Source organism: Somniosus microcephalus, chromosome 1 (genome assembly GCF_052327205.1).
Source record: "Somniosus microcephalus isolate GS21.2 chromosome 1, FLI_Smic_1.0, whole genome shotgun sequence".
Taxonomy (NCBI): domain Eukaryota; kingdom Metazoa; phylum Chordata; class Chondrichthyes; order Squaliformes; family Somniosidae; genus Somniosus; species Somniosus microcephalus.
This window is the reverse complement of record NC_140987.1, coordinates 224449733-224473783: the sequence shown is the minus strand read 5'-3', so window position 1 is coordinate 224473783 and position 24051 is coordinate 224449733. Positions and strand designations below refer to the sequence as shown.

General features: G+C 47.0%; 1 protein-coding gene across 2 annotated transcripts in view; it reads left to right on the top strand.

Moving 5' to 3' along the window:
- uba6 (ubiquitin like modifier activating enzyme 6) overlaps positions 1–24051 on the top strand; it is a 172896-nt gene that overhangs the window by 144744 nt on the left and 4101 nt on the right. For both annotated transcript variants that reach the window (XM_085990848.1, XM_085990841.1), the window contains exons 28-31: positions 13987–14110; positions 15064–15257; positions 17658–17785; positions 21909–21996. In XM_085990848.1, the coding sequence (XP_085846974.1) occupies positions 13987–14110; positions 15064–15257; positions 17658–17785; positions 21909–21996 (534 nt within the window). The remainder of the gene's footprint in view (positions 1–13986; positions 14111–15063; positions 15258–17657; positions 17786–21908; positions 21997–24051) is intronic.

The window sequence follows — 24051 nt, the reverse complement described above, 5'->3', positions numbered from 1 at the left end:
TTTTCAGATAGTGAGAGATTGGGAAATGTTGGTATTCAGACGGACCTGGGTGTCCTTGTACACGAATCACTGAAAGTTAACATGCAGGTGCAGGTACAGCAAGCAATTAGGAAAGCAAATGGTATGTTAGCCTTTATTATAAAAGGATTGGAGTAGAAGAGTAAGGAAGTCTTACTTCAATTATACCGAGAAACTCCAGGATGATTTGGACAGGTTGGGTGATTGGGCAGAAGCGTGGCAGATGCAATATAACGTGGATAAATGCGAGGTTATCCACTTTGGTGTCAAAAACAGAAAGGCAGACTATTATCTGAATGGCAGTAGATTGGGAGAAGGGGAAGTGCAACGAGACCTGGGTGTCCTTGTGCACCAGTCGCTGAAGGTAAGCATGCAGGTGCAGCAGGCGGTGAAGAAGGCAAATGGTATGTTGGCCTTGATAGTGAAAGGGTTTGAGCACAGGAGCAAGGATGTCCTGCTGCAGTTGTACAGGGCCTTGGTTAGACCACACCTTGAGTACTGTGTGCAGTTTTGGTCGCCTTATCTGAGGAAGGATGTTCTTGCCATGGAAGGAGTTCAGCGAAGATTCACAAGGCTGATCCCTGGGATGGCAGGAATGACGTATGAGGAGAGATTGGGTCGATTGGGCTTATACTCGCTGGAGTTTAGAAGAATGAGAGGGGATCTCATCGAAACTTATAAAATTCTGACAGGTCTGGACAAACTAGATGCAGGTAGAATGTTCCTGATGGTCGGAGAGTCCAGAACCAGGGGTCATAGTCTAAGGATAAGGGGTAAGCCATTTAGGACAGAGATGAGGAAGAATTTCTTCACCCAGAGAGTGGTGAACCTGTGGAATTCTCTACCACAGAAGGCGGTTGAGGCCAAGTCTTTAAATATATTCAAGAAGGAGTTAGATATATTTCTTAGAGCTAAAGGTATCAAGGGATATGGGGAGAAGGCAGGTACGGGGTACTGAGTTTGGATGATCAGCCATGATCTCATCGAATGGCGGAGCAGGCTCGAGGGGCCGAATGGCCTACTCTTGCTCCTATCTTCTATGCTTCTATACAGGGTCTTGGTGAGACCACACCTGGAGCACTGTGTACAGTCTTTGGTCTCCTTACCTAAGGAAGGATATACTTGCCATAGAGGGAGTGCAATGAAGGTTCAGCAGACTGATTTCTGGGATGGGGGGATTGTCCTGTGAGGAGAAATTGAGGCGACTAGGACTATATTCCCTAGAATTTAGAAGAATGAGGGGTGATCTCATTGAAACATGCAACAAGGTCGCCCCATCCTCTGTCGTCAAATTACAGTATGCAGACGATGCGTGCGTCTGTGCTCACTCGGAGATTGAACTCCAAACCATCAACTCCTTCACCGAAGCGTACGAGAGCATGGACCTTACGCTAAACATCCGTAAGACAAAGGTCCTCTCCCAACCTGCCCCCGCCGCACAGTACTGCCCCGCCGATGATCAAAATCCAAGACAAGGCCTTGGACAACGTGGACCACTTTCCATACCTCGGGAGCCTACTGTCAACAAGGGCAGACGTCGATGACGAAGTCCAACACCGCCTTCAGTGGGCCAGTGCAGCCTTTGGTCGCCTGAGGAAGAGAGTGTTTGAAGACCAGGACCTCAAACCCGGCACGAAGCTCATGGTCTACAGAGCAGCAGTGATACCCGCTCTGCTGTGTGCCTTAGAGACATGGACCATGTACAGCAGGCACCTCAAAGCACTGGAGAGGTACCACCAACACTGCCTTCGCAAGATCCTGCAAATCCATTGGCAGGATAAGCGCACCAACGTCAGTGTTCTCGCTCAGGCCAACATCCCCAGCCGCCTTCTTCTCTTAGGCAGTCCCTCGGAACCGAGGATGACTTGCTTCCACATTAAAAATGAGCTTGCAGGTGGCTGATTAGTCCAATGCGGGACCTACAGTCTCTGTCACAGGTGGGGCAGACGGTGGTTGAAGGGGCGGGTGGGTGGGGTGCTTGGATTGATGTGCACTCCTTGCGCTGCCTGCGCTTGGCTTCCGCTTGCTCCCGGCGAAGAGTCTCGAGGTGTTCGGCGCCTTCCCGGATGCTTCTCCTCTACTTTGTGCGGTCTTGGGCTGGGGATTCCCAGGTGTCGGTGGGGATGTTACACTTTTTCAAGGAGGCTTTGAGGGTGTCCTTGAAGCGTTTCCTCTGCCCACCTGGGGCTCTCTTGCCGTGCCAGAGCTCCGAGTAGAGCGCTTGTTTTGGGAGTCTCGTATCGGGCATGCAGACAATGTGACCCGTCTATCGGAGCTGATTGAGCGTGGTCAGAGCTTCGATGCTGGGGATGTTGGCCTGAGCAAAAACACAGACGTCGGTGCGCCTATCCTGCCAATGGATTTGCAGGATCTTGCGGAGGCAGCATTGGTGGTACCTCTCCAGTGCTTTGAGGTGCCTGCTGTACATGGTCCATGTCTCTGAGGCATACAGCAGGGCAGGTATCACTACTGCCCTGTAGACCATGAGCTTAGTGCCGGGTTTGAGGTCCTGGTCTTCAAACACTCTCTTCCTCAGGCGACCGAAGGCTGCACTGGCACACTGAAGGCGGTGTTGGATCGAAGCTTTGACCATGCTCAATCAGCTCCGATGGGCGGGTCACATCGTCCGCATGCCCGATACGAGACTCCCAAAACAAGCGCTCTACTCGGAGCTCCGACACGGCAAGAGAGCCCCAGGTGGGCAGAAGAAACGCTTCAAGGACACCCTCAAAGCCTCCTTGAAAAAGTGCAACATCCCCACTGACAGCTGGGAATCCCTGGCCCAAGACCGCACAAAGTGGAGGAGAAGCATCCGGGAAGACGCCGAACACCTCGAGTCTCTTCGCCGGGAGCAAGCGGAAGCCAAGCGCAGGGAGCGCATGTCAACCCAAGTACCCCACCCACCAGCCCCTTCAACCACCGTCTACCCCACCTGTGACAGAGACTGTAGGTCCCGCATTGGACTCATCAGTCACCTGAGAACTCATTTTTAGTGTGGAAGCAAGTCATCCTCGGTTCCGAGGGACTGCCTAAGAAGGAGACGAAGGCAACATTCTTATAGGACTTGACAGGATAGATGCTGGGAGGATGTTTCCCCTGGCTGTGCAGTCTAGAACTAGGGGTCACACACTCAGAATAAGGGGTCAGCCATTTAGAATTGAGATGAGAATTTCTTCACTCAAAGGGTTGTGAATCTTTGGAATTCTCTACCCCAGAGGACTGTGGATGCACAGTCGTTGAGTATATTCAAGACAGAGATCGATAGATTTATGGGGCTAGTGCAGGAAGGTGGAGTTGAGGTCGAAGATCAGCCATGATCTTATTGAAAGGCGGAGCAGGCTCGAAGGACAGAATGGCCTACTCTTGCTCCTATTTCTTATGTAAAATTAATTTTTGCCTATGTTGAATTTTTTAAACTTGGGGGGGGGGGGGGGGCGGGGGAGGGGTTTGGAGGGGAGGAAGGAATTGAAAGAACATGCTGTGAAAATGTTGCAAATGGGAATGGCAAAATCATACTGCATGAAAAATGGGGGCAGGGGCCAAACTAATTCATAATGAGAGTGTGAAAAAAGCAAGCCTGAAGGCTTTGTATCTTAATGCTAGAAGCATTAGGAACAAGGTGGATGAATTAGTTGTGGAAATAGAGGTAAACAAGTATGATTTGATTGGGATTACAGAAACGTGGCTGCAGGGTGGGCAAGGCTGGGAACTTAACATCCAGGGATATACAATATTTAGGAAGGATCGGCAAAAAGGTAGGGGAGGTGGGGTAGCATTGCTGGTAAAGGAGGGGATTAATGCAATGGAAAGGAAGGATATTAACTCGGATGAAACGGAATCTGTATGGGTAGAAATGAGAAATAGCAAGGGGAGGAAAACGTTAGTGGGTGTGATATATAGGCCTCCAAATAGTAAAATGGAGGTGAGGGAAGGCATAAAAAGGGAAATTAGAGAAGCGTGCGATAAGAGCACAGCTGTCATCATGGGTGACTTTAATTTACATATTGATTGGACTACCCAAATTAGTAAAAATTCTGAGGAGGAGGAATTCCTGGAATGTTTTCGGGACGGTTATCTGGACTAATATGTCGAGGAGCCGACTCGAGATCAGGCCATTTTAGACTGGGTATTGTGCAATGAGAAGGGACTTATCAGCAATCTTCTTGTACGAGGCCCCTTGGGTCAGAGCGATCATAATATGATCGAGCTCTCAGTCGAGATGGAGAGTGAGGAAATTGGATCAGAGACTAAGGTCCAGAACTTAAATAAAGGGAATTACGAGGGTATGAGACGGGAATTGGGTAAGATTGATTGGGTGGTGTTTCTGGGGGGATTGACAGTGGACAGACAATGGCAAGCATTCAAAGATAGAATGGAAGAATTCCAGAACATGTTTATACCGGTTTGGCATAAAAATAAACCTAAAAAGGTGACTCAACCGTGGATAACGAGGGAAATTAGGGACAGCATAAAATCAAAAAAAAGGGCATATCAACTGGCAAAAAAAAGCACCAGACCGGAAGATTGGGGGCAGTACAGGATACAGCAAAAGAGGACAAAGGGATTAATCAGGAAGGGGAAAATAGAATACGAAAGTAAACTTGCAGCAAACATAAAGACAGACTGCAAAAGCTTTTATCGGTATATCAGGAGGAAAAGACTGGTAAAATCCCAAGTCGGTCCCTTGCAGTCCGATTCGGGAGAATATATAATGGAGAATAAGGAAATGGCAGACCAATTAAACTCATACTTTGGTTCTGTATTCACAAAGGAGGACACAAATAACCTCCCAGGAATATCGGCAAACATAGGGACTAATGAGAGGGAGGAGCTGACAGAAATTAGTATCTCTAGGGATATGGTGTTGGGTAAGTTGAGGGGACTGAAGGCCGACAAATCCCCGGGGCCTGATAAACTACATCCTAGGGTACTTAAGGAGGTGGCCCTGGAGATAGCAGATGCTCTAAGGATCATCTTCCGGAACTCCATTGACTCGGGAACAGTACCCGTGGATTGGAGGGTAGCTAATGTTACCCCAATATTTAAAAAGGGGGGTAGAGAGAAAGCAGGGAATTATAGACCAGTAAGCCTTACATCGGTTGTGGGCAAAATGCTAGAGTCCATTATTAAGGATAAAATAGCGGAGCACTTGACAAATGGGGAAAGGATCGGACAGAGTCAACATGGATTTACAAAGGGTAAATCGTGTTTGACTAATCTGCTGGAATTTTTTGAGGAAGTAACTGGTAAAATAGATGGGGGAGAGCCAGTGGATGTGGTGTACCTTGACTTCCAGAAAGCCTTCGATAAGGTCCCACACAAAAGATTATCATGCAAAATTAAGGCTCATGGGATTGGGGGCAAAGTATTAACGTGGATAGAGAACTGGCTGGCGGATAGAAAACAGAGAGTTGGAATAAACGGCTCGTTTTCGGAGTGGCAGGCAGTGACCAGCGGGGTGCCGCAAGGATCTGTCCTGGGACCCCAGCTGTTCACAATATATATAAATGATCTGGATCAGGGAATTGGATGCAATATTTCCAAATTCGCTGACGACACTAAACTAGGAGGAGGGGTGGGCTCTGATGAGGATGTCAGGAGGCTACAGTGCGATTTGGACAGGTTGGGGGAATGGGCGGATACGTGGCAGATGCACTATAATGTGGATAAATGCGAGGTTATCCACTTTGGGGGTAAAAACAGGAGGGTAGATTATTATCTAAATGGCAATAGATTGGGAGATGGGGAAGTGCAGAGGGACCTGGGTGTTCTTGTGCACCAGTCACTGAAGGAGAGCATGCAGGTGCAACAGGCGATTAAGAAGGCAAATGGTATGTTGGCCTTCATATCAAGGGGGTTCGAGTATAGGAATAGGGATACCTTACTACAGCTGTACAAGGTGCTGGTGAGACCGCATCTGGAGTATTGTGTACAGTTTTGGTCGCCCCATCTGCAGAAGGATGTTCTTGCCATGGAAAGAGTGCAACGGCGATTCACCAGGCTGATACCTGGAATGGCGGGAATGACCTACGAAGAGAGATTAAATAGTTTGGGCTTGTACTCACTGGAGTTTAGAAGATTGAGAGGGGATCTCATCGAAACATATAAAATTATGGCAGGCCTGGACAGGCTGAATTCAGAGAGAATGTTTCCAATGGCCATGGAGCACAGAACCAGGGGCCACAGTCTAAAAATAGCGGGCAAATCATTTAAAACAGAGATGAGGAAGAATTTCTTCACTCAGAGTGGTGAGCCTGTGGAATTCCCTGCCACAGAGGGCTGTGAAGGCTAATTCAATAAATATTTTCAAGAGAGAATTGGATATATTTCTGAAGGCTAAGGGGATTAAGGGTTACGGAGAAAAGGCGGGGAGGGGTACTGAAGGTAGTCAGCTATGATCTTGACGAAGATCAGCCATGATCTCATTGAATGGCGGAGCAGGCTCGAGGGGCCGAATGGCCTACTCCTGCTCCTATCTTCTATGTTTCTATGGATAAATACTTGAAGGAAAAAAATTTACAAGGCTATGGGGGAAAGAGCAGGGGAGTGGGACTAATTGGATAGCTAGATGAGGTGCTGTTCCTCGAGCTTACGTTGAGCTTCACTAGAACAGTGCAAGAGGCCGAGGACGGTGAGATCAGAGTGGGAGTAAAGTGGAGAATTAAAGTGACAGGCGACCGGAAGCTCGGGGTCACCCTTACGGACTGAACGGAGGTGTTCCGCAAAGCGGTCGCCCAATCTGCGTTTGGTCTCCCCAATATAGAGGAGACCGCATTGTGAGCAGCGAATACAGTATATTAAATTGCAAGAAGTACAAGTAAATCGCTGTTTCACCTGGAAGGGGTGTTTGGGGCCCTGGACAGTGGGAAGGGAGGAGGTAAAAGGGCATGTGTTGCATCTCTCGTGTTTGCACAGGAAGGTGCCAGGTGAAGGAGAAGGGCTGTTGGGGGTGATTGAGGAGTGGACCAGGGTGTCGCGGAGGGAGCGGTCCCTTCGGAATGCTGAAAGGGGAGGTGAGGGGAAGATGTGTTTGGTGGTGGGATCACGTTGGAGGTGGCGGAAATGGCGGAGGATGATCCGTTGAATGTGGAGGCTGGTGGGGTGAAAGGTGAGGACAAGGGGAACCCTATCATGGTTCTGGGAGGGGAAGGGGTGAGAGCAGAAGTGCAGGAAATAGAACGGACACGGTCAAGGGCCATGTCAACCACAGTAGAGGGGAATCCTCGGTTGAGGAAAAAGGAAGACGTGTCGGAAGCACTGGTATGGAAGGTGGCATCGTCAGAACAGTCGCGGCGGAGACGGAGAAACTGGGAGAATGGAATAGAGTCCTTACAGGAAGCGGGGTGGGAGGAAGTGTAGTCCAGGTAGCTGTGGGCTTGTAAGAAAATATGTACTATAAACATTTTGTTCAAATATTTTATATATAAATAAAAGCCACGTAGTGGTTCAAACCTATCTCTAGATTTTCCAAGAATGTTTATCCAGCCCGCTGTCCATAAAGAGAGGAGAATTCATGTGTTGGAACATGATACATTGCAGTACCCAGTAAAGGTTTGCTTATGGGAGTGAAAGTGATACCAAACCTGAAGAAGTATTTTGCATAAAAACACAACAACTGTGACGGATAGGTGTATGGAGCACAGGCAGAGAGCCATGGAAGAAGAGATAAAACATGTTCATTTGGAACATGTTTACAAAAGTATCTAGAATAGCAAACAGGAAATTTTCACAAACATTGCATGTAGAACTGTCCTTTTATATCTGTAAGGTCTGTAATTTTCAGTATCAATAAAGTATGTAATATTTTTACTTTGTATCATTCGATATATTACTTCAGTAAATTTGCTGTATAACAATGATGGGAAAGCTGCTGTTGCGTTTAGACTGTCGTGCAGGGCCACGGTGAGCATCAGAAACCATGCTGCAGGTCCTAGACAACCTGTGAACAATATCACAGGAGATCTATTATGTTAGATCCGTGTATCATAATGTTGTGTCCTCCAATAATCAGACAACAGACTGCAGGAACGATTCAACAGGTGTTTACTGAATGAGAGTTACTCTACAACTAACTGTACAGATCACTACTCAGGGTTTATATACAGGTGTGGTCACTGCCGGTACTACAGTATACAGGAGCTGTAAAAAGTAGTTCTCCCCTTAAAGGTACATACATTGCAATGCCTCCCCTTTTAGATTAACAGTACCATAACACTCATTTAACAATTAAATATCAAACTAATTACAATTAACACTTTTAACATGCAACATTAGCTGAAAATAGTCTATTTATAAATTCAGTCTTTGGGGAGGCTTCCTGATCCTTTCTGGATAGCCCCTTTCCCGAGTGTCTTGCTCTTGGTGCGGAGGCGATTCTGGCCCCCTGTCGTCGGTTGGTTCATCAGCTTCCGATGCTACTGTTTCTGGGGTAGATGCGACCTGTACGTCTGGTTCATTAGCAGGTACGTATGAGCGAGGCATGGGGTTGACTTGTTCCTGTGACTCTAGGATCTGGTCAGCATGGCATCTCACGATGTTCTCCCCAACGTCCACTGTGTATATTAGTGGGCCCTGCCGTGTGCATATCGTTCCTGGCTGCCATTTTTCTGTTCGGTAGTCGCGGGCCAAGACTGGTTGCCCTACATTGAAGCTCCTTGTTGGCTTCTCATGGATGTGCTGGAATTGCTTACTCTCAACATCTCTTCGTACGTCTGAGCAAATCCAGGCGAGATCTTAACCTTCGGTTAAAGAACATCATGGCTGGGGCCTGGTTGGTGACTGCATGTGTCGCATTCCGGTAGACGAACAGGAAATTGTCCACCTTGTGCTGCAGCAGAATGTTGTCATTGTACATAGCCTTTATTGCCTTCTTAAAGGTTTGTACGAACCTCTCAGCCAATCCATTTGTGGCTGGATGATACGGGGCGGATGTGTAATGCCTTACCCCATTCCTTTTCATAAATCTTTGAAACTCTTCGGACACAAACTGTGGTCCGCTATCAGAGCAAATCTGCTCTGGCAAGCCGTTCCTGGCAAAAATGGTCCGTAGGACTGCAATAGTTTTCTCCGTGGTGGTGGAGGACATTTTGATGACCTCAGGCCATTTCGAGTGCGCATCCACGGCTAGTAAAAACATTGAGTCCATGAATGGACCAGCAAAATCAATGTGCACCCGTTGCCATGGAGATGAGGGCCACTCCCATGGGTGTAGAGGGGCCTGTGGTGGTGCATTTTGGAATCTCTGGCATCCTGAGCAGCTCTTGGTCAGGTCCTCGATTTGTTTATCGATTCCCGGCCACCACACATAAGCCCTAGCAAGGCTTTTCATTTTCACCCCTCCCAGATGACCTTCGTGAAGCTCATTGAGCACTCTCTCCCTTAACTTGGGTGGAATTACCACTCGGGATCCACACATCAAGGTCCCCTGGCATACTGACAGCTGTTCTCTTCTGGATGAGAATGCTGGCAACAGTGAGTCGCCATGTGCTGGCCATCCCTTCACCGTCAAATCATATACCCGAGACAGTGTCGGGTCATTTCGGGTCTCCTCTATACCAGCGTTAGTTACTGGCAAGCATTCAATTATAGTCGAATGAAATATTTCGACAGGATCCACTGCTGGTGCTTCCTCCGCAGTAGGCAGTGGCAGGCGTGATAGCCCATCAGCGTTTCCATGCTGTTTCGTGCCCTTATACTCGATTTCATATTGGTGCGCCCCTAGAAAAAGGGACCATCTTTGTAGCCGTTGCGCAGTCATCACCGGAACGCCCTTCTTTGGATTAAAGATGGAGACAAGTGGTTGGTGGTCAGTCAGCAAGGTGAACTTCTGCCCGTGCAGATAGTGATTGAACTTTTTCACTCCCCACACTAGGCTGAGGGCCTCCCTGTCAATCTGGGCGTAGTTACGCTCGGCTGAGGTTAGTGATCGTGACGCAAAGGCTATTGGCCTCTCTGAGCCGTCCGAGAATTTGTGCGACAGCACCGCTCCAATACCGTAGGGTGACGCATCACATGCCAACCGAATTGGTAATGCCGGGTTGTAATGGGCCAATACCTCTTTCGATGTGATTAGTGTTTTGCTCTTCTGGAAAGCTCGTCTACATTCGTCACTCCACTTCCATGGCACCCCAGTTTGCAGTAGGGTGTTCAGTGGGTGTAGTATTGTAGACAAATTTGGCAAGAACTTATGGTAGTAGTTTACCAGCCCGAGGAACGACCTCAGTTGTGACACATTTTCCGGTGCTGGAGCCTTGACTACTGCCTCAATCTTCTCTGGGGACTTATGTAACCCCTCTTTATCGATAACGTGGCCACAATATGAGATCTGTTTTCTAAAAAACTCGCATTTGGGGCGGTTAGCTCGGAGCCCATATTCCTGCAATCTAGTGAGCACCTGCTCGAGGTTGGCAAGGTGATCACTGTCATTTTCGCCCGTGACCAGGATATCGTCCAAATAACACTGGGTCCCTGGGATCCCTTGCAGGACTTGTTCCATTGCCCTCTGCCAAATAGCCGGAGCTGATGCTACCCCGAATACCAGCCGGTTGTATTGGTAGAGACCTTTATGGGTGTTGATTGTGAGGTATTTTTTTGATGCTTCTTCTACCTCCATTTGCAGATACGCCTGGGCCAGATCAATCTTAGTGAAGCATTTTCCTCCAGATAGCGAGGCGAAAATATCTTCAATCTGCGGAAGTGGATATTGTACGGTGTGTAGGACTGGGTTCACTGTTACCTTAAAGTCCCCACGGATGCGAACCTTCCTTGGTTCCCCAGGCGTGCTGCTCAACGACCTTTTCATCACAGGGACGATGGGTGTAGCCCACTCGCTCCAGTCTACCTTGGACAGTACACCTGAACGTTCCAGACTCTCCAGCTCTGCTTCGACGGCTGGGTGGATCGCATAAGGTACCGGTCTGGCCTTAAAATTTTGGGCTTGCGTTTTCTTCAATTTTAATCATCGCTGTCATGCCTTTTAGTGTTCCGAGTCCTTGCTGGAACACTTCTTTCGCGTCAGTTAGGATCTTTGACAGTCGCCCAGGTGTGACGTCGTCATCTTTTTGTCAGCCACAGTCAGTGCCTGTATGGAATGCCAATCTAGCTGTATCTTCCGGATCCATTCACGTCCTAGTAGTAGTGGTCCTCCATCTGGCAATACATATAGGTCCATTTTTGGTGTTTCCTTGCCGTTATATATAACGTTCACCCTTATTTTTCCTTTGGGGTAGACCTTTTGCCCCGTGTACGTCTTCAAGACAATCTTTGTATCTCTCAAGGGAATATGTGAGAATAGCCGCTTGTAGTCCCTTCGGTTTATGACTGTTAGGGCTGATCCTGTGTCCAATTCCATTTTCACTTGGACTCCTGCTATCTTGAGCGTGACCCAGATAGTTTGGTGATCCTCCGTTTTGATCGCATTATGCAGTTTCAGACAACCCAGCTCCTTGCTTCCGGAGTCTGTATCACTCTTCTGTTCGTCTGAACTACTCTCCGTCACCTTATGTACCTTCTTGTACTTCTCCTGTGGAGATTTCTTGCTGCTGGTTTTCTTTCCCGACCTGCAGACTCTTGCTATGTGTCCTACTTTTCCACACTGTCTGCACACTTTGTCCTTGAACCAGCAATCATTATGGTCGTGTGTTGTTCTGCCGCAGCGATAGCACTTCACTGTTCCGTATGACATTTCATTTGTGCCATATTCTTGCGGTCTCCGTTGTATCTCTGCAGCGCCCCGTGCTGCTGCTTCGTGTGACACTGCAATGCTGAAAGCCTTGTCCAGCGTAAGATCCTTTTCTGATAGAAGCCGTTTCTGGGTTCCTTCACTTTGAAGCCCACACACAAACTTGTCCCTTAAAGTATCTGCTAGTCCTGTTCCAAACTGGCAGTGTTTCGATAGCTTGCGCAGTTCCGTTAAATACTCAGCATTATTTTCATCTTTATGCTGGTTCCTTTTGTGAAACTTAAATCTTTCTGCTATCAGCAGCGGTGTGTGGTTTAAGTGGCCCTGTAGGATTGACACTATATTTTCAAAATCCTTTTCTACTGGCTTCTCTGGGGTTACTAGGTTTCGTAGTAAGCCATACGTTTTGGCACCCATTGAATTCAACAATACCAGCGCTTTCTTGTCATCTGGCACTTCATTCGCCTTGCAGTATACTTCTATGCGTTCGACATATGTTGTCCAATCTTCGACTTCATTGTCGAACGCTGTGATACTGCCACTCTTCGGCATTTTTGGGTGTGGTTAGACTGGCTTAAAATGGCGTCTCCCGCGCTCTGCCAACGCCGCTCTCGGCGGTCCTCGTGGCAAATGGCGACGCCCTGTGGGTTTCGTGCGCTGCTCCTGCGCTGCTGCCAACGCCGCTCTCTGCGGTCCTCGTGGCAATGGCAGCGCCTCGCGTTTTCCTGCGCGCCTCTCTCCCCCCGTTGACGCTGCTCGGCCCTTGAACACCGGCTGCGCTCTGCGCATTTTCCTGCACGCCCCTCTCCTCCGTTGACGCTGCTCTGCCCTTGAACACCGGCTGCGCTCTGCTCTCTCTCGCCTCTCTCCCCCATTGACACTGCTCAGCCTTTTTCTGTGCCGCTCGGTCGGGCTCTAGCCCGTCGCTGTCCAGGAAGGGTCTGCGCAGTACCTGTTGCCAGCCCGTTTCGCTGGACCACCATGACTGGAAAGCCAAGCCTGGCTCTCAACAGCCTTCCCTGCGATGCTCAAATCTCCGCTGGATGACTGGGCGGTTGCCCGTGGTCGACGCCCGTGCTTCTGGACTCGACCTTCTTCCACTGTTGTCCAGGAGCGAATCCTTGGGAGGTGATGCAGAGTTGCAGGTAGGTTCGAATCTGCTCGTCGCCAATGTTAGATCCGTGTATCTTAATGTTGTGTCCTCCAATAATCAGACAACAGACTGCAGGAACTATTCAACAGGTGTTTACTGAATGAGAGTTACTCTAGAACTAACTGTACAGATCACTACTCAGGGTTTATATACAGGTGTGGTCACTGCCGGTACTACAGTATACAGGAGCTGTAAAAAGTAGTTCTCCCCTTAAAGGTACATACATTACATATTAGTATTGAAATATTTGTACAACATTGGCAGCACGTTCAGTTTTGCAGATTAGGTAAAGAAAGAACTTGCATTTATATAGCTCCTTTCACAACCTCAGGATGTCCCAAAGTGCTTTACAGCCAATGAAGTACTTTTGAAGTGCAGTCACTGTTGTAATGTAGGAAACGCAGCAGCTTTGTGCACGGAGTAAGGTCCTATAAACAGCAATGAGATAATGACCAGATGATCTGCCTTTTTTTTCCTGGTGTTGGATGAGAGATAAATATTGATCCCGATACTCCCATGCTCTTCTGGGAATAGTGCCATGGGATCTTTTATGTCCACCTGAAAGGGCAGACAGGGTCTCCAAAAAAAGATACCTCAGTACTGCACTGAAGTGTCAGCCTAGATTATGTGCTCAAGTTCCTAGAGTGGGACTAGAACCCACGACCTTCTGATGCAGAGGTGAGAGTGCTACAACTGAGCTAAGACTGATACCAACTCATTTTGTGATCTTGACCTACGGGGTTCTGAGCCCATTTTCTTGCCCAATAGAGTATGCTCGAACATTAGTTCATGGAATTTCATTTTGGAAAGTGGGGAATGATATCAATGATAAAATACAGTAAGACCCAGCTTATAAATCATAGCTGTACATAAATTTGTTACCTTGTTTTGATGCTTGCTGATGTTGCAGAGTGAAAAAACACAAGTCACTTGCATGTATGTAGAGGATATAAAACCAATTGTGATTATTTCAAAGGATTTTACAATAATTAGAAAATCTGCTCTCTATAAGGAGAAAAACTTAGCTCAAACTTTTTAACTGCAGTTGCATTTGTATAAAATTTTACTGCTGCTGTTTTGTTTATAGAATGAAAGCACTTCACATGAAAATTCTGCCATTTTAATTTTTTTTTAGCAAATAGAAACCGATGAAAACGTAAAGAAATCTGACCAGGCGAAACTCGCAGTAAGCAGCGAAGAGGAAAGAGTGGCCATCGACCTGTTAAACAAAGCCAGAAGAGCAGGAGTGGCAACCAAAAGTGAGTGCAATGTTATGTGGGATGTGTTACTGGTCACTGTTTTGACAGTGATTTGGTTTATTTATAGTGACTCCTCATGCTGAGTGACGAATGCACTTGGACAGAATCTAATCCTTTCATTATCCTAAAGTCCTCAATCATGTCCCAAAGTCTACAGTTTTTCCAAAGTAAAAAGCCCCAATTGAGTGGCCCTGCTCTGAACCTTTTCCAGTGATTCTCTATCCCCACCACATGAGGTGATCAAAATTGTATACAGACAAGGCCTGGATAGCAATGTTATTGTGCTTTTAATTATGTCACATAATTACTTTAGACCTAACCTCAAGGTTTCCTTCCCCCCCCCGCCCCACCCTCACAGCTCAGCCATGAATGCTGATTGGGCACTGCAGTCCACCAGGGAAATGATAAATCAAGCAGGATACTCCACCCCCCCCCCCCCCCCAGTTCTGTTCTGGGGCAGGGGGAGATACAGGGCAATGGGGAGAGAGCAGGACAGTGGGATTACATTTTAAATTGCTGTAGCAAAGAGCCAGCACAGACTTGTGGGGCGAATAATCTCCTCCTGTGTTGTAAGCTCCTATGGTACTCTGGTCCTGATCACTGCCCATTGGTTCCCTAATGGCATCTATATTGTGTGGAAGTCAGGCGAGGACGGGGGCAGGCTCAGCTGTGATCCTTCCCCCACTCTGACCATCCCCCATGGCCAAATAGCCAGCTAACACACTCAGTCTAGGTTTACACAAGACAAATGGCCACCTGGACGAGGTACTGAAGCACTACTCCCCGTTGAACCAAACCTCGGAATAAGTCAGTTCCTTTGGGAGGCGAGAAAATTCACCGAGAGAAGGATTGGGGAAGGAAGATGAGGAAAGCTCTCAGATTGCAATATGCGACTCTTACAAATGTAAAATGGATCAGACTAACTGCAAATTTTTTTGGTCATTGCACGGTAGATCACCTCCACATGATGCCAGTCTCCTTTGAAAAAGACAATGACAGCAATGGGCACATTGACTTCATAACAGCTGCTTCCAACATACGAGCAAAGATGTACAGCATCGATACAGCAGACAGATTAAAGACGAAGAGGATCGCTGGACGGATCATTCCTGCCATTGCAACCGCAACCGCAGCAGTGTCGGGACTGGTAGGAACTTCCTTACTGGTTCTGGTATAAGTTCTCAATCAGTGGGTGCAGTAGTATGATAACGGTACGAGACTAGCAACCCAGAGTCAGGAGTTCAAATCCCACCAAAATTGAATTCAGTAAATCTGGTAATGTGTGGGCCGACACCAGGAAAAAATGTCCCTGTAAAAGCTGCTGGATTATCGTAAAAAAACAACTGGTTCATTGATCTCCTTCAGGGAAGGCCACTTGCCACTCCTACTCAGTCTGGCCTATGTGTCGCTCCAGTCCCTCATTACATAGTTGACACCTCTTGCCCTCAGGCAAACCTAAGGATGGACAATAAATGCTGCCTTGCTCTCATCACTCTCATCCTCAGAACAAATAAAAACATAGATGTGTTTGAATAGAGTTTTATGCCAAATTCTAAGTCGATATGGTGTTTGACCATATAATGGATAAGTAAAAAGAATGAATTGTAAAGTGGGAGCGTCATCTCTGTATATTGGTGAAAACCGTTCCATTCTTCTACTCATGGATTCCAAATGAGCCAGTGAATGAGGCAGAGCTCCGGGTCTGGGGTCCCTGGCACTGCTCCGGGTCCGGGGTCTCTGGCACAGCTCTGGATCCCGAGTCTCTGGCTCTGCTCTGGGTCTGGGGTCTCTGGCACTGCTCCGGGTCCGGGGTCTCTGGCACTGCTCTGGATCCCGGGTCTCTGGCTCTGCTCTGGGTCTGGGGTCCCTGGCACTGCTCCGGGTCTGGGGTCTCTGGCACTGCTCTGGGTCCGGGGTCTCTGGCACTGCTCTGGGTCTGGGGTCTCTGGCACTGCTCCGGGTCTGGGGTCCCTGGCACTGCTCCGGGTCCAGGGTCTCTGGCACTGCTCTGGATCCCGAGTCTCTGGCTCTGCTCTGGGTCTGGGGTCTCTGGCACTGCTCCGGGTCCGGGGTCTCTGGCACTGCTCTGGATCTCGAGTCTCTGGCTCTGCTCTGGGTCTGGGGTCTCTGGCACTGCTCCGGGTCTCGGGTCCCTGGCACGGCTCTGGGTCTGGGGTCTCTGGCACTGCTCTGGGTCTGGGGTTTCTGGCACTGCTCCGGGTCCGGGGTCTCTGGCACTGCTCTGGGTCCGGGGTCTCTGGCACTGCTCTGGGTCTGGGGTCTCTGGCACTGCTCCGGGTCTGGGGTCCCTGGCACGGCTCTGGGTCTGGGGTCCCTGGCACTGCTCCGGGTCTGGGGTCTCTGGCACTGCTCCGGGTCCGGGGTCTCTGGCACTGCTCCGGGTCTGGGGTCTCTGGCACTGCTCCGGGTCCGGGGTCTCTGGCACTGGTCCGGGGTCTCTGGCACTGCTCAGGGTCTGGGGTCTCTGGCACTGCTCCAGGTCTGGGGTCTCTGGCACTGCTCCGGGTCTGGGGTCTCTGGCACTGCTCCGGGTCTGGGGTCTCTGGCACTGCTCCGGGTCTGGGGTCTCTGGCACTGCTCCGGGTCTGGGGTCTCTGGCACTGCTCCGGGTCTGGGGTCTCTGGCAGTGCTCCGGGTCTGGGGTCTCTGGCACTGCTCCGGATCTGGGGTCTCTGGCACTGCTCCGGGTCTGGGGTCTCTGGCACTGCTCCGGGTCTGGGGTCTCTGGCACTGCTCCGGATCTGGGGTCTCTGGCACTGCTCCGGGTCTGGGGTCTCTGGCACTGCTCCGGGTTTGGGGTCTCTGGCACTGCTCCGGGTCTGGGGTCTCTGGCACTGCTCCGGGTCTGGGGTCTCTGGCTCTGCTCCGGGTTTGGGGTCTCCAGATGTCAAGTGACAATGAGCAACTTTCAAACAGCCACATATGCCCCGATCGCACTGCGTGTCTGACCACAAATTTCCTCAGCCCATGTTCTAATGCCAGGCCGGTTATAAGGTCGGCCAACATTGTCCCCAACTTTAATTTAATTTTCAGACGAGATGGGTGTTCTATTAGATGTTCACAGTGAGATGCAAATACTGCAGCGGTTGCAGAGGGCTTGTAGATTGCGTCTGTTAGAGCTGCGTGTGTGGAATTCGGTCACTTCCCCTTCACAGTGATGTAACGTAGTGCTTCCTACTTGAAGCATGACACAAACAGCAGCGGTATTGCAGCTGCACAGCCAGTATAACAGGCATTAATCTCCCTCTCTGCTACCCCAAGAAAAAAAGGCTTGCAACCCTTCATCCCTTTCATTCACCACATCATCTCCGAGTGAGGATGCCAGTTTTGTGTTCTGGCCTCTAGGAAATGATATAGCCCAAGCTCATTTAATTTAGATCTCTCACAGCCAACGGGAGCAGGAGCCTTTCATCGGTCAATGCTAGATTCAAAGTCATTTCTCGAGGTGAAAGCAGTGTTGCAGCTCAATCCCAATACACTCCTAGCATGTTCTCATTCAATTTCAAGGATTCTCTTTTCTCTCCAGGTTGCTCTAGAGTTAATCAAGATCGTTGGAGGCCATCCCTTCGGAGTATACAGAAATTGTTTCTTTAACCTGGCTATTCCTGTTATAGTATTTACTGAACCAGCTGCAGTAAAGAAAACACAAATAAGGTAAAGAAAACTAAAGCCTGATGTAGAGGGAATCACTGGTGGGAATTTATCTTTTCAATATGCCATACAAAGTGCTAAAACATAAAACTTTTCAAAATAAAATGCTTGTGTTGTAATATTCACAGGCAGAGAGACTCCATCTGCTGAGTGAACAAGGGAGCTAAAAGTTAGTCCTTAAAGAGACTTGTATTTTGTTTGGTGATTCGCGCAATACAGGTTAAAACTGAAGAAGTAGTGATGAGTGATAGCATGGGTGCAGTGACGCATCTTAGTCTACTTTATGTCTGATTAATTCCAGCTAGACACTGGGGAGCTGTACTCTTGTGACTTGCTGCTTTTAATCAATCTCAGAGCCCTTGACAACAACAACAACTTGCATTTATATAGCACCTTTAACGTGGTAAAAAATCCCACGGTGCAAGAGGTTGGTGTGACTATAATGATCCTATCTGCACCCGTGATATTCGACTGTATCTGGTCAGCTCCATCAAATCTACACACACCAGCTGGTGCAAAAATGCTACTGTCTTACGAAATAACAAGGCCACATCCTAGGCTAACACTCTTGCTGTGGGAGTAAGGTTTTGAACCTTCAGTTATATGAGGATAGATATAGCCTGGGTAATGTCTGGTGTGCAGTTTTGCTTAGCTGGTTTCAGTCATTTGGTCTGTGGGTGTGCAGTATCAGCCCCCAAATAACTTTGAGCTAGTGAGTACATCTGTGCATTTCACATCATGGGACACTCCTGGGTAGTCAAGATTGCCGAGTCTGTGGGGGTAAAATTTAACTTCACTGGGGCGCAAATCGGGCGCTAGTGAATCGGCCTCTCAATTTTCCCAATTTTCCTTTCTATTGATTTCACCCCTTGTGTGTGACACCTACCACTAGTCCTTCACCATCTGTACCACATGATACATCTGGAATAGCCTCAGAATAGTCACTTTAAATTCAGGGGTGTGGTTGCAAACATGGAGAATTATTTTCTACCCTTAAGAGAATTATCTTTGCATTAAAAGAATGCTGCAGGTACTGAAATTTGGAACCCGGCAGTGTTCTATGGATTTTTTTAAAAAGATTTAAGAAAATTCTGTTATCCTTTTCCAGTATAATTTGTTTTAAATTATTTTTTTAAATGAATTGTTCAAACAGGGTAGACATTTTGGCCCTCCTTACTCAATTAACGATGCCCAGACACCAAAATATTATCGATAAATGATCGTTGCTAAGATACAATCAGTCGAGCTGGCGCATCCTCCTCAGTTTTCCCCATTAAGAGTAGTTATTAAATCCCTCGGGGTAGACACACTGGCTTATGATAAGTCCTTTTTAATAGAACATATACACTGCGTGCCCTAGTGGTTCTGGTACTGGGCTAGCAACCCAGAGGTTGAGACTTTTAACCCCACTGTGGCAAGGTGTGAAACTGAATTTGATAAATCTGGTAGCAAAATACTGCAGATGCTGGAAATCCGAAATAACAACAGAAAATGCTGGAAAAACTCAGGTTCTGTAGAAGGGTTTCGACCGGAAACGTTGACTCTATTTTTCTCTCCACGGATGTTGCCTGGCCTGCTGAGTTTTTCCAGCATTTTCTGTTGTTATTTCGATAAATCTGGTAATTTGTGGAAATAAATGCCCTTGTGAAAACCCAAGTGATTCCTAATGTCCTATGATGTGGCCTAAGAAGCCACTCAATTGTAAAATGAGTTGCTACAGAACTAAGGTTGGGCAATGAATACGGCGTTGCTAGTGTCACCCATGTCCCTAGAACAAATCTTTTTTTTAAAAGATGTATTAAGTGAATCATGTAACTGAATTTAAATTCCCCAGCTGCCGTGGTGGGATTTGAACTCGCATCTCCGGATCATTATTCAAGGCCTCTGGATTACTAGTCCAGTAACATAACCATTATGTTACCATTCCCATTAAAGTCTTTTTGCCAATCACGGTGTTAAGCTCATTTTACAAGTGTTTTTGTCTAGGTGTTAAAATCATCTAGTAACCCATTTGGTGATTTTTCACTGTCTTTTTCACCCCGTCAGCAGCTAGGGCTCAAGCACAGTTGGCCATCAATGTGGCAAGCACTTTTGTTTAGGTGCAGAAATTGCCTCATCAGGTGCTAATGCTTAAGCTTTGTGATACTTATAGCTTGCCCATGTTTTAGCAGGACGCAAATACTTCAGCAACAATCTGTGGCAGAAACTTTTTTAAAGATCCTTTTTATTAAAAAAAAGATTTTATAAGTTAATTTTTAAAGATTTGTTGTGCTGCACTGTAATGTATATATATTATAATAGGCTTGGGCTAATAAGTAGCAAGTAACATTTGCGCCACACAAGTGCCAGGCAATGACTATCTCCAACAAGCGAGAGTCTAACTACCGCCTCTTGACATTCAAAGGCAATTACCATTGCCAAATCCCCCACCAACAACATCCTGGGGGTCACCATTGACCAGAAACTTAAGTGGACCAGCCACATAAATACTGTGGGAACTAGAGCAGGTCAGAGGCTGGGTATTCTGCAGCGAGTGTCTCACCTCCTGACTCCCCAAAGCCTTTCTACCATCTTCAAGGCACAAGTAAGGAGTGTGATGGAATACTTCCACTTGCCTGGATGAGTGCAGCTCTAACAACACTCAAGAAGCTCGACACCATCCAAGACAAAGCAGCCTGCTTGATTGGCACCCCATCCACCACCTTAAACACTCACTCCCTCCACCACCGGCGTACTGTGGCTGCAGTGCATACCATCTACAAAATGCACTGCAGCAATTCGCCAAGGCTTCTTCGGCAGCACCTCCCAAACCCGCGACCTCTACCACCTAGAAGGACAAGGGCAGCAGGCACATGGGAACACCACCACCTCCAAGTTCCCATCCAAGTCACACTGTGGGAGTACCTTCACCACATGGACTGCAGCAGTTCAGGAAGGTGTCTCACCACCACCTTCTCCAGGGCAACTAGGGATGGGCAATAAATGCTGGCCTTGCCAGCAACGCCCACATCCCATGAACCAATATAAAATAAAACACATCGGCTATAGTGAGGCACTTCAGCACTTAAATGAATAAATCTAGGTGTTTACAATTCAGTTAAATGTTTTATTCATTTAACAGGGACAGCTAACATTGAAACATATAGAAAAGGGATTTGTGCATGGAGATTTTATTCTGAAACATTTTATTATTTTATCAGTTACTCATTTAAGTGGGCTTGATAGTATTTGAACCTTGTCTGCAGGTTGCTATAATAGACTGTGCTATACTAGATATGGACCATTTTCTATGAAGCTATGGAGCCTGGGTAACTGGCAGCCCCACTGCCTCACACAAAATAAGGAATTAGGAAGGAATAAGCAGATGGCTTGGAGAGGGAGTGAGTTATATGAAGTGGACACAGACATGAATTAGAAGAGAGTGATTGGAGACTGCTTGATTCTCATTATTCCAGTGTGAAGCTTCCATTATCAAACTGTGGGAACAAATCCCAGTGCTTAGGCAAATGCTCCGAGAAGTTTTTTACCAAAAAGCTGAGAACTACAACAATTTACATTTCTGTAACACTCCTCCCATAAAGGAGAACATCTCAGCCTTTTGAAGGGTAGAGGGGGGAGAAAAGCACAGTGGACTATAAGCATGGAAGAAAAGAGGGGGAAAGATTTGCGAGGAGGTAAGAGCATGGTTCAAGATTTAGAGGAGATTTTTGAAAGTAGGGAGAGTGCACAGGATGGAGTAGTGGCTGAATGCCACAAATAGAGCAGAGAGTGGGGGGTGGGGGGAAACGAGGGGTAACCCTCCATTTGAGGAGCAGTGTGTGCATGCAGGGAGATGCAGTATTCTGTGCTGCTAAAAACCCAGAACTTGCTCGAGATGCTAATAGAGGAAGCTCCGTGATCTCACAGGGGCTGCATAATTCACAGACTACTAGCTCCAATATATCACCAAACCAAACTGATCTGTCTCCTTTCATCATCTCAACATACAGGTGTTCCTTCAAACATTTCAAAGAAAGAATTGCTATTGCTGTAAGCAACTGGACTGGAGCAGATTCAGCGTTGACCATTCTAAATACAGCCAGTTTAATAATAATATCCTGAAAACTATCTTTTTCTTTTGGAATAGGAATGAGATATCATTTACAATCTGGGATAGATGGACCATTTTTGGAAGGGAAGATTTCACGCTGTTAAATTTCATAAATGCTGTAAAAGTAAGAAACTTCTTTATTTAAATGGTTTGTACTTTGTCATTCAGTGCCAGTGAATTTACAAATTATCAGGTTGCAAGCAGAGTTTAAAGATACGTTTATACCATCACTTGTGTGATGTGAAGCACTTTCTACTTCAGAGAAATGCAAAAGTGACAGTGTGGCTCCACAGTCTGATTCTGATCTGCCTCCAGTAAGAAGCTGGACGAGACCCTATTGGAAGGTGCATCCCACACCAATTGGACTTGACGCCACTCGCATCTGTTGAACTCTGTCATGGCAGTTGTCAAGCGTGATCTTGATGGCTGTGAAATACTCTCTCTAGCTATTGTTCTCAGACCAATAGCATGAACAACTACAGGCTAAATAGCCCACAGGAGATTCTTTTAGAGTCATAGAATCTACAGCACTGGAGGCCATTCGGCCCATTGTGCCTGTGCTGGCTCTTTGAAAGAGCTATCCAATTAGTTCCAATCCCTTGTTCTTACCCCATAGCCCTGCAAATATTTCCTTTTCAAGTATATATCGAATTCCCTTTTGAAAGTTACTATTGAACCTGCTTCCACCATCCATTCAGGCAGTGCATTTCAGATCATAACAACTCGCTACATAAAAAAATTCTCCACAACCCAGCTCTGGTTCTTATTCCAATTACCTTAAATCTGTGTCCACTGGTTACCGACCCTCCTAACAGTGAAACCGTTTCTTCTTATTTACTCTATCAAAACATCTCATAATTTTGAACACCACTAATAAATCCCCACTTAACCTTCTGTGCTCTAAGGAGAAAAATCCCAGCTTCTCTAGTTTCTCCACATAACTGAAGTCCCTCGTCCCCGGTACCCTTCTAGTAAATCTCCTCTGCACCTGCTTCAAGGCCTTGACATCCTTCCTAAAATGTGGTGCCCAGAATTGAACACAATACTCCAGCTGAGGCCCAACCAGTGTTTTATAAAGGTTTTCCATACCTTGCAATACTTTGTTCTTGTTGTCCTATTTTTTCCTCTCTTGTGTAGAAAACATGAGGTAGCAAAGATTGTTAATACATCGTGGAAAACCTTAATGTGGATGAGTTGAAAGGAACTAATTGAATCATAGAGATTGTGCCAGTTTTAGCCCCAATCAGAGATAGCTACTCTATTCCCAATTGCCTGCTCTTTTCCCCATACTGTTTGATATTTTTCTTTGTGTTTATCTATTTCCCTCTTAAATACTGACACAATTTCAATAGATACTGATGTAAGATGGAGATGAGATTAGAGGCTCTTTATAGCTGAGGGGAGTAGGATATAAGGTCTGAATTGTGTCGACTTTCCTGCTACTACTATAATGAGCCCAAAGCTTAGGGAGAGCACAATCTAATTACCCTTTGTGTGGGGGGAAAAAACGTTAATGTTCACTCCTTTTATGATTCTAGTAATAATCCTGAATTTATGCCCCTTGTTACAAGTTCACTGACCAATGGAAATAGTCTTTCACTATTTACCCTCTCAAAGCCTTTCAAAACTTTGACCACTTCAGTTAGATCTCCTCTTAACCATCACTGCTTCAGTGTCACAGTCATGGTTTTTTAAAGTTATCAACTTGTGTCAGTGCAGCCTGGCCTACTGTGGCAACCTGGAGGGGTAGACCAATCATTCAGGGCTAGAATTCTTCCCACTTGGCTCCAGATCACCCTGCAAGCCAGTTCACCAGGAAGTAGGATAGTCCTAGCTGGACAAGCAGCAGAAGCTTACCAACACTTCTGACTGGCAAACTGCTTGGTATTAGCTGGTTAAACTCAGGCAGTACCCCAGTGCTCAATTGTGGCTTCTTGAGCCTTGACTCTGCCAACCAACGCCTAAGTTTTTTGTTTCCCTGTGGTGAGAGTGTGCACTCCATATTGGGCAAACAGAAATCTTATACAAACTGAAGCAAAAACAATAATAACTGGAATGCACATAAGTTCTGTCAGCATATGAGAAGAGAAGAGATAGGTTAAGCAGAGACCCTTCACTAGTACTGCGGAAAGGCAGACAGAGCCCCTTTATATGACAGGCCAAAACTAAGAGAGATTAA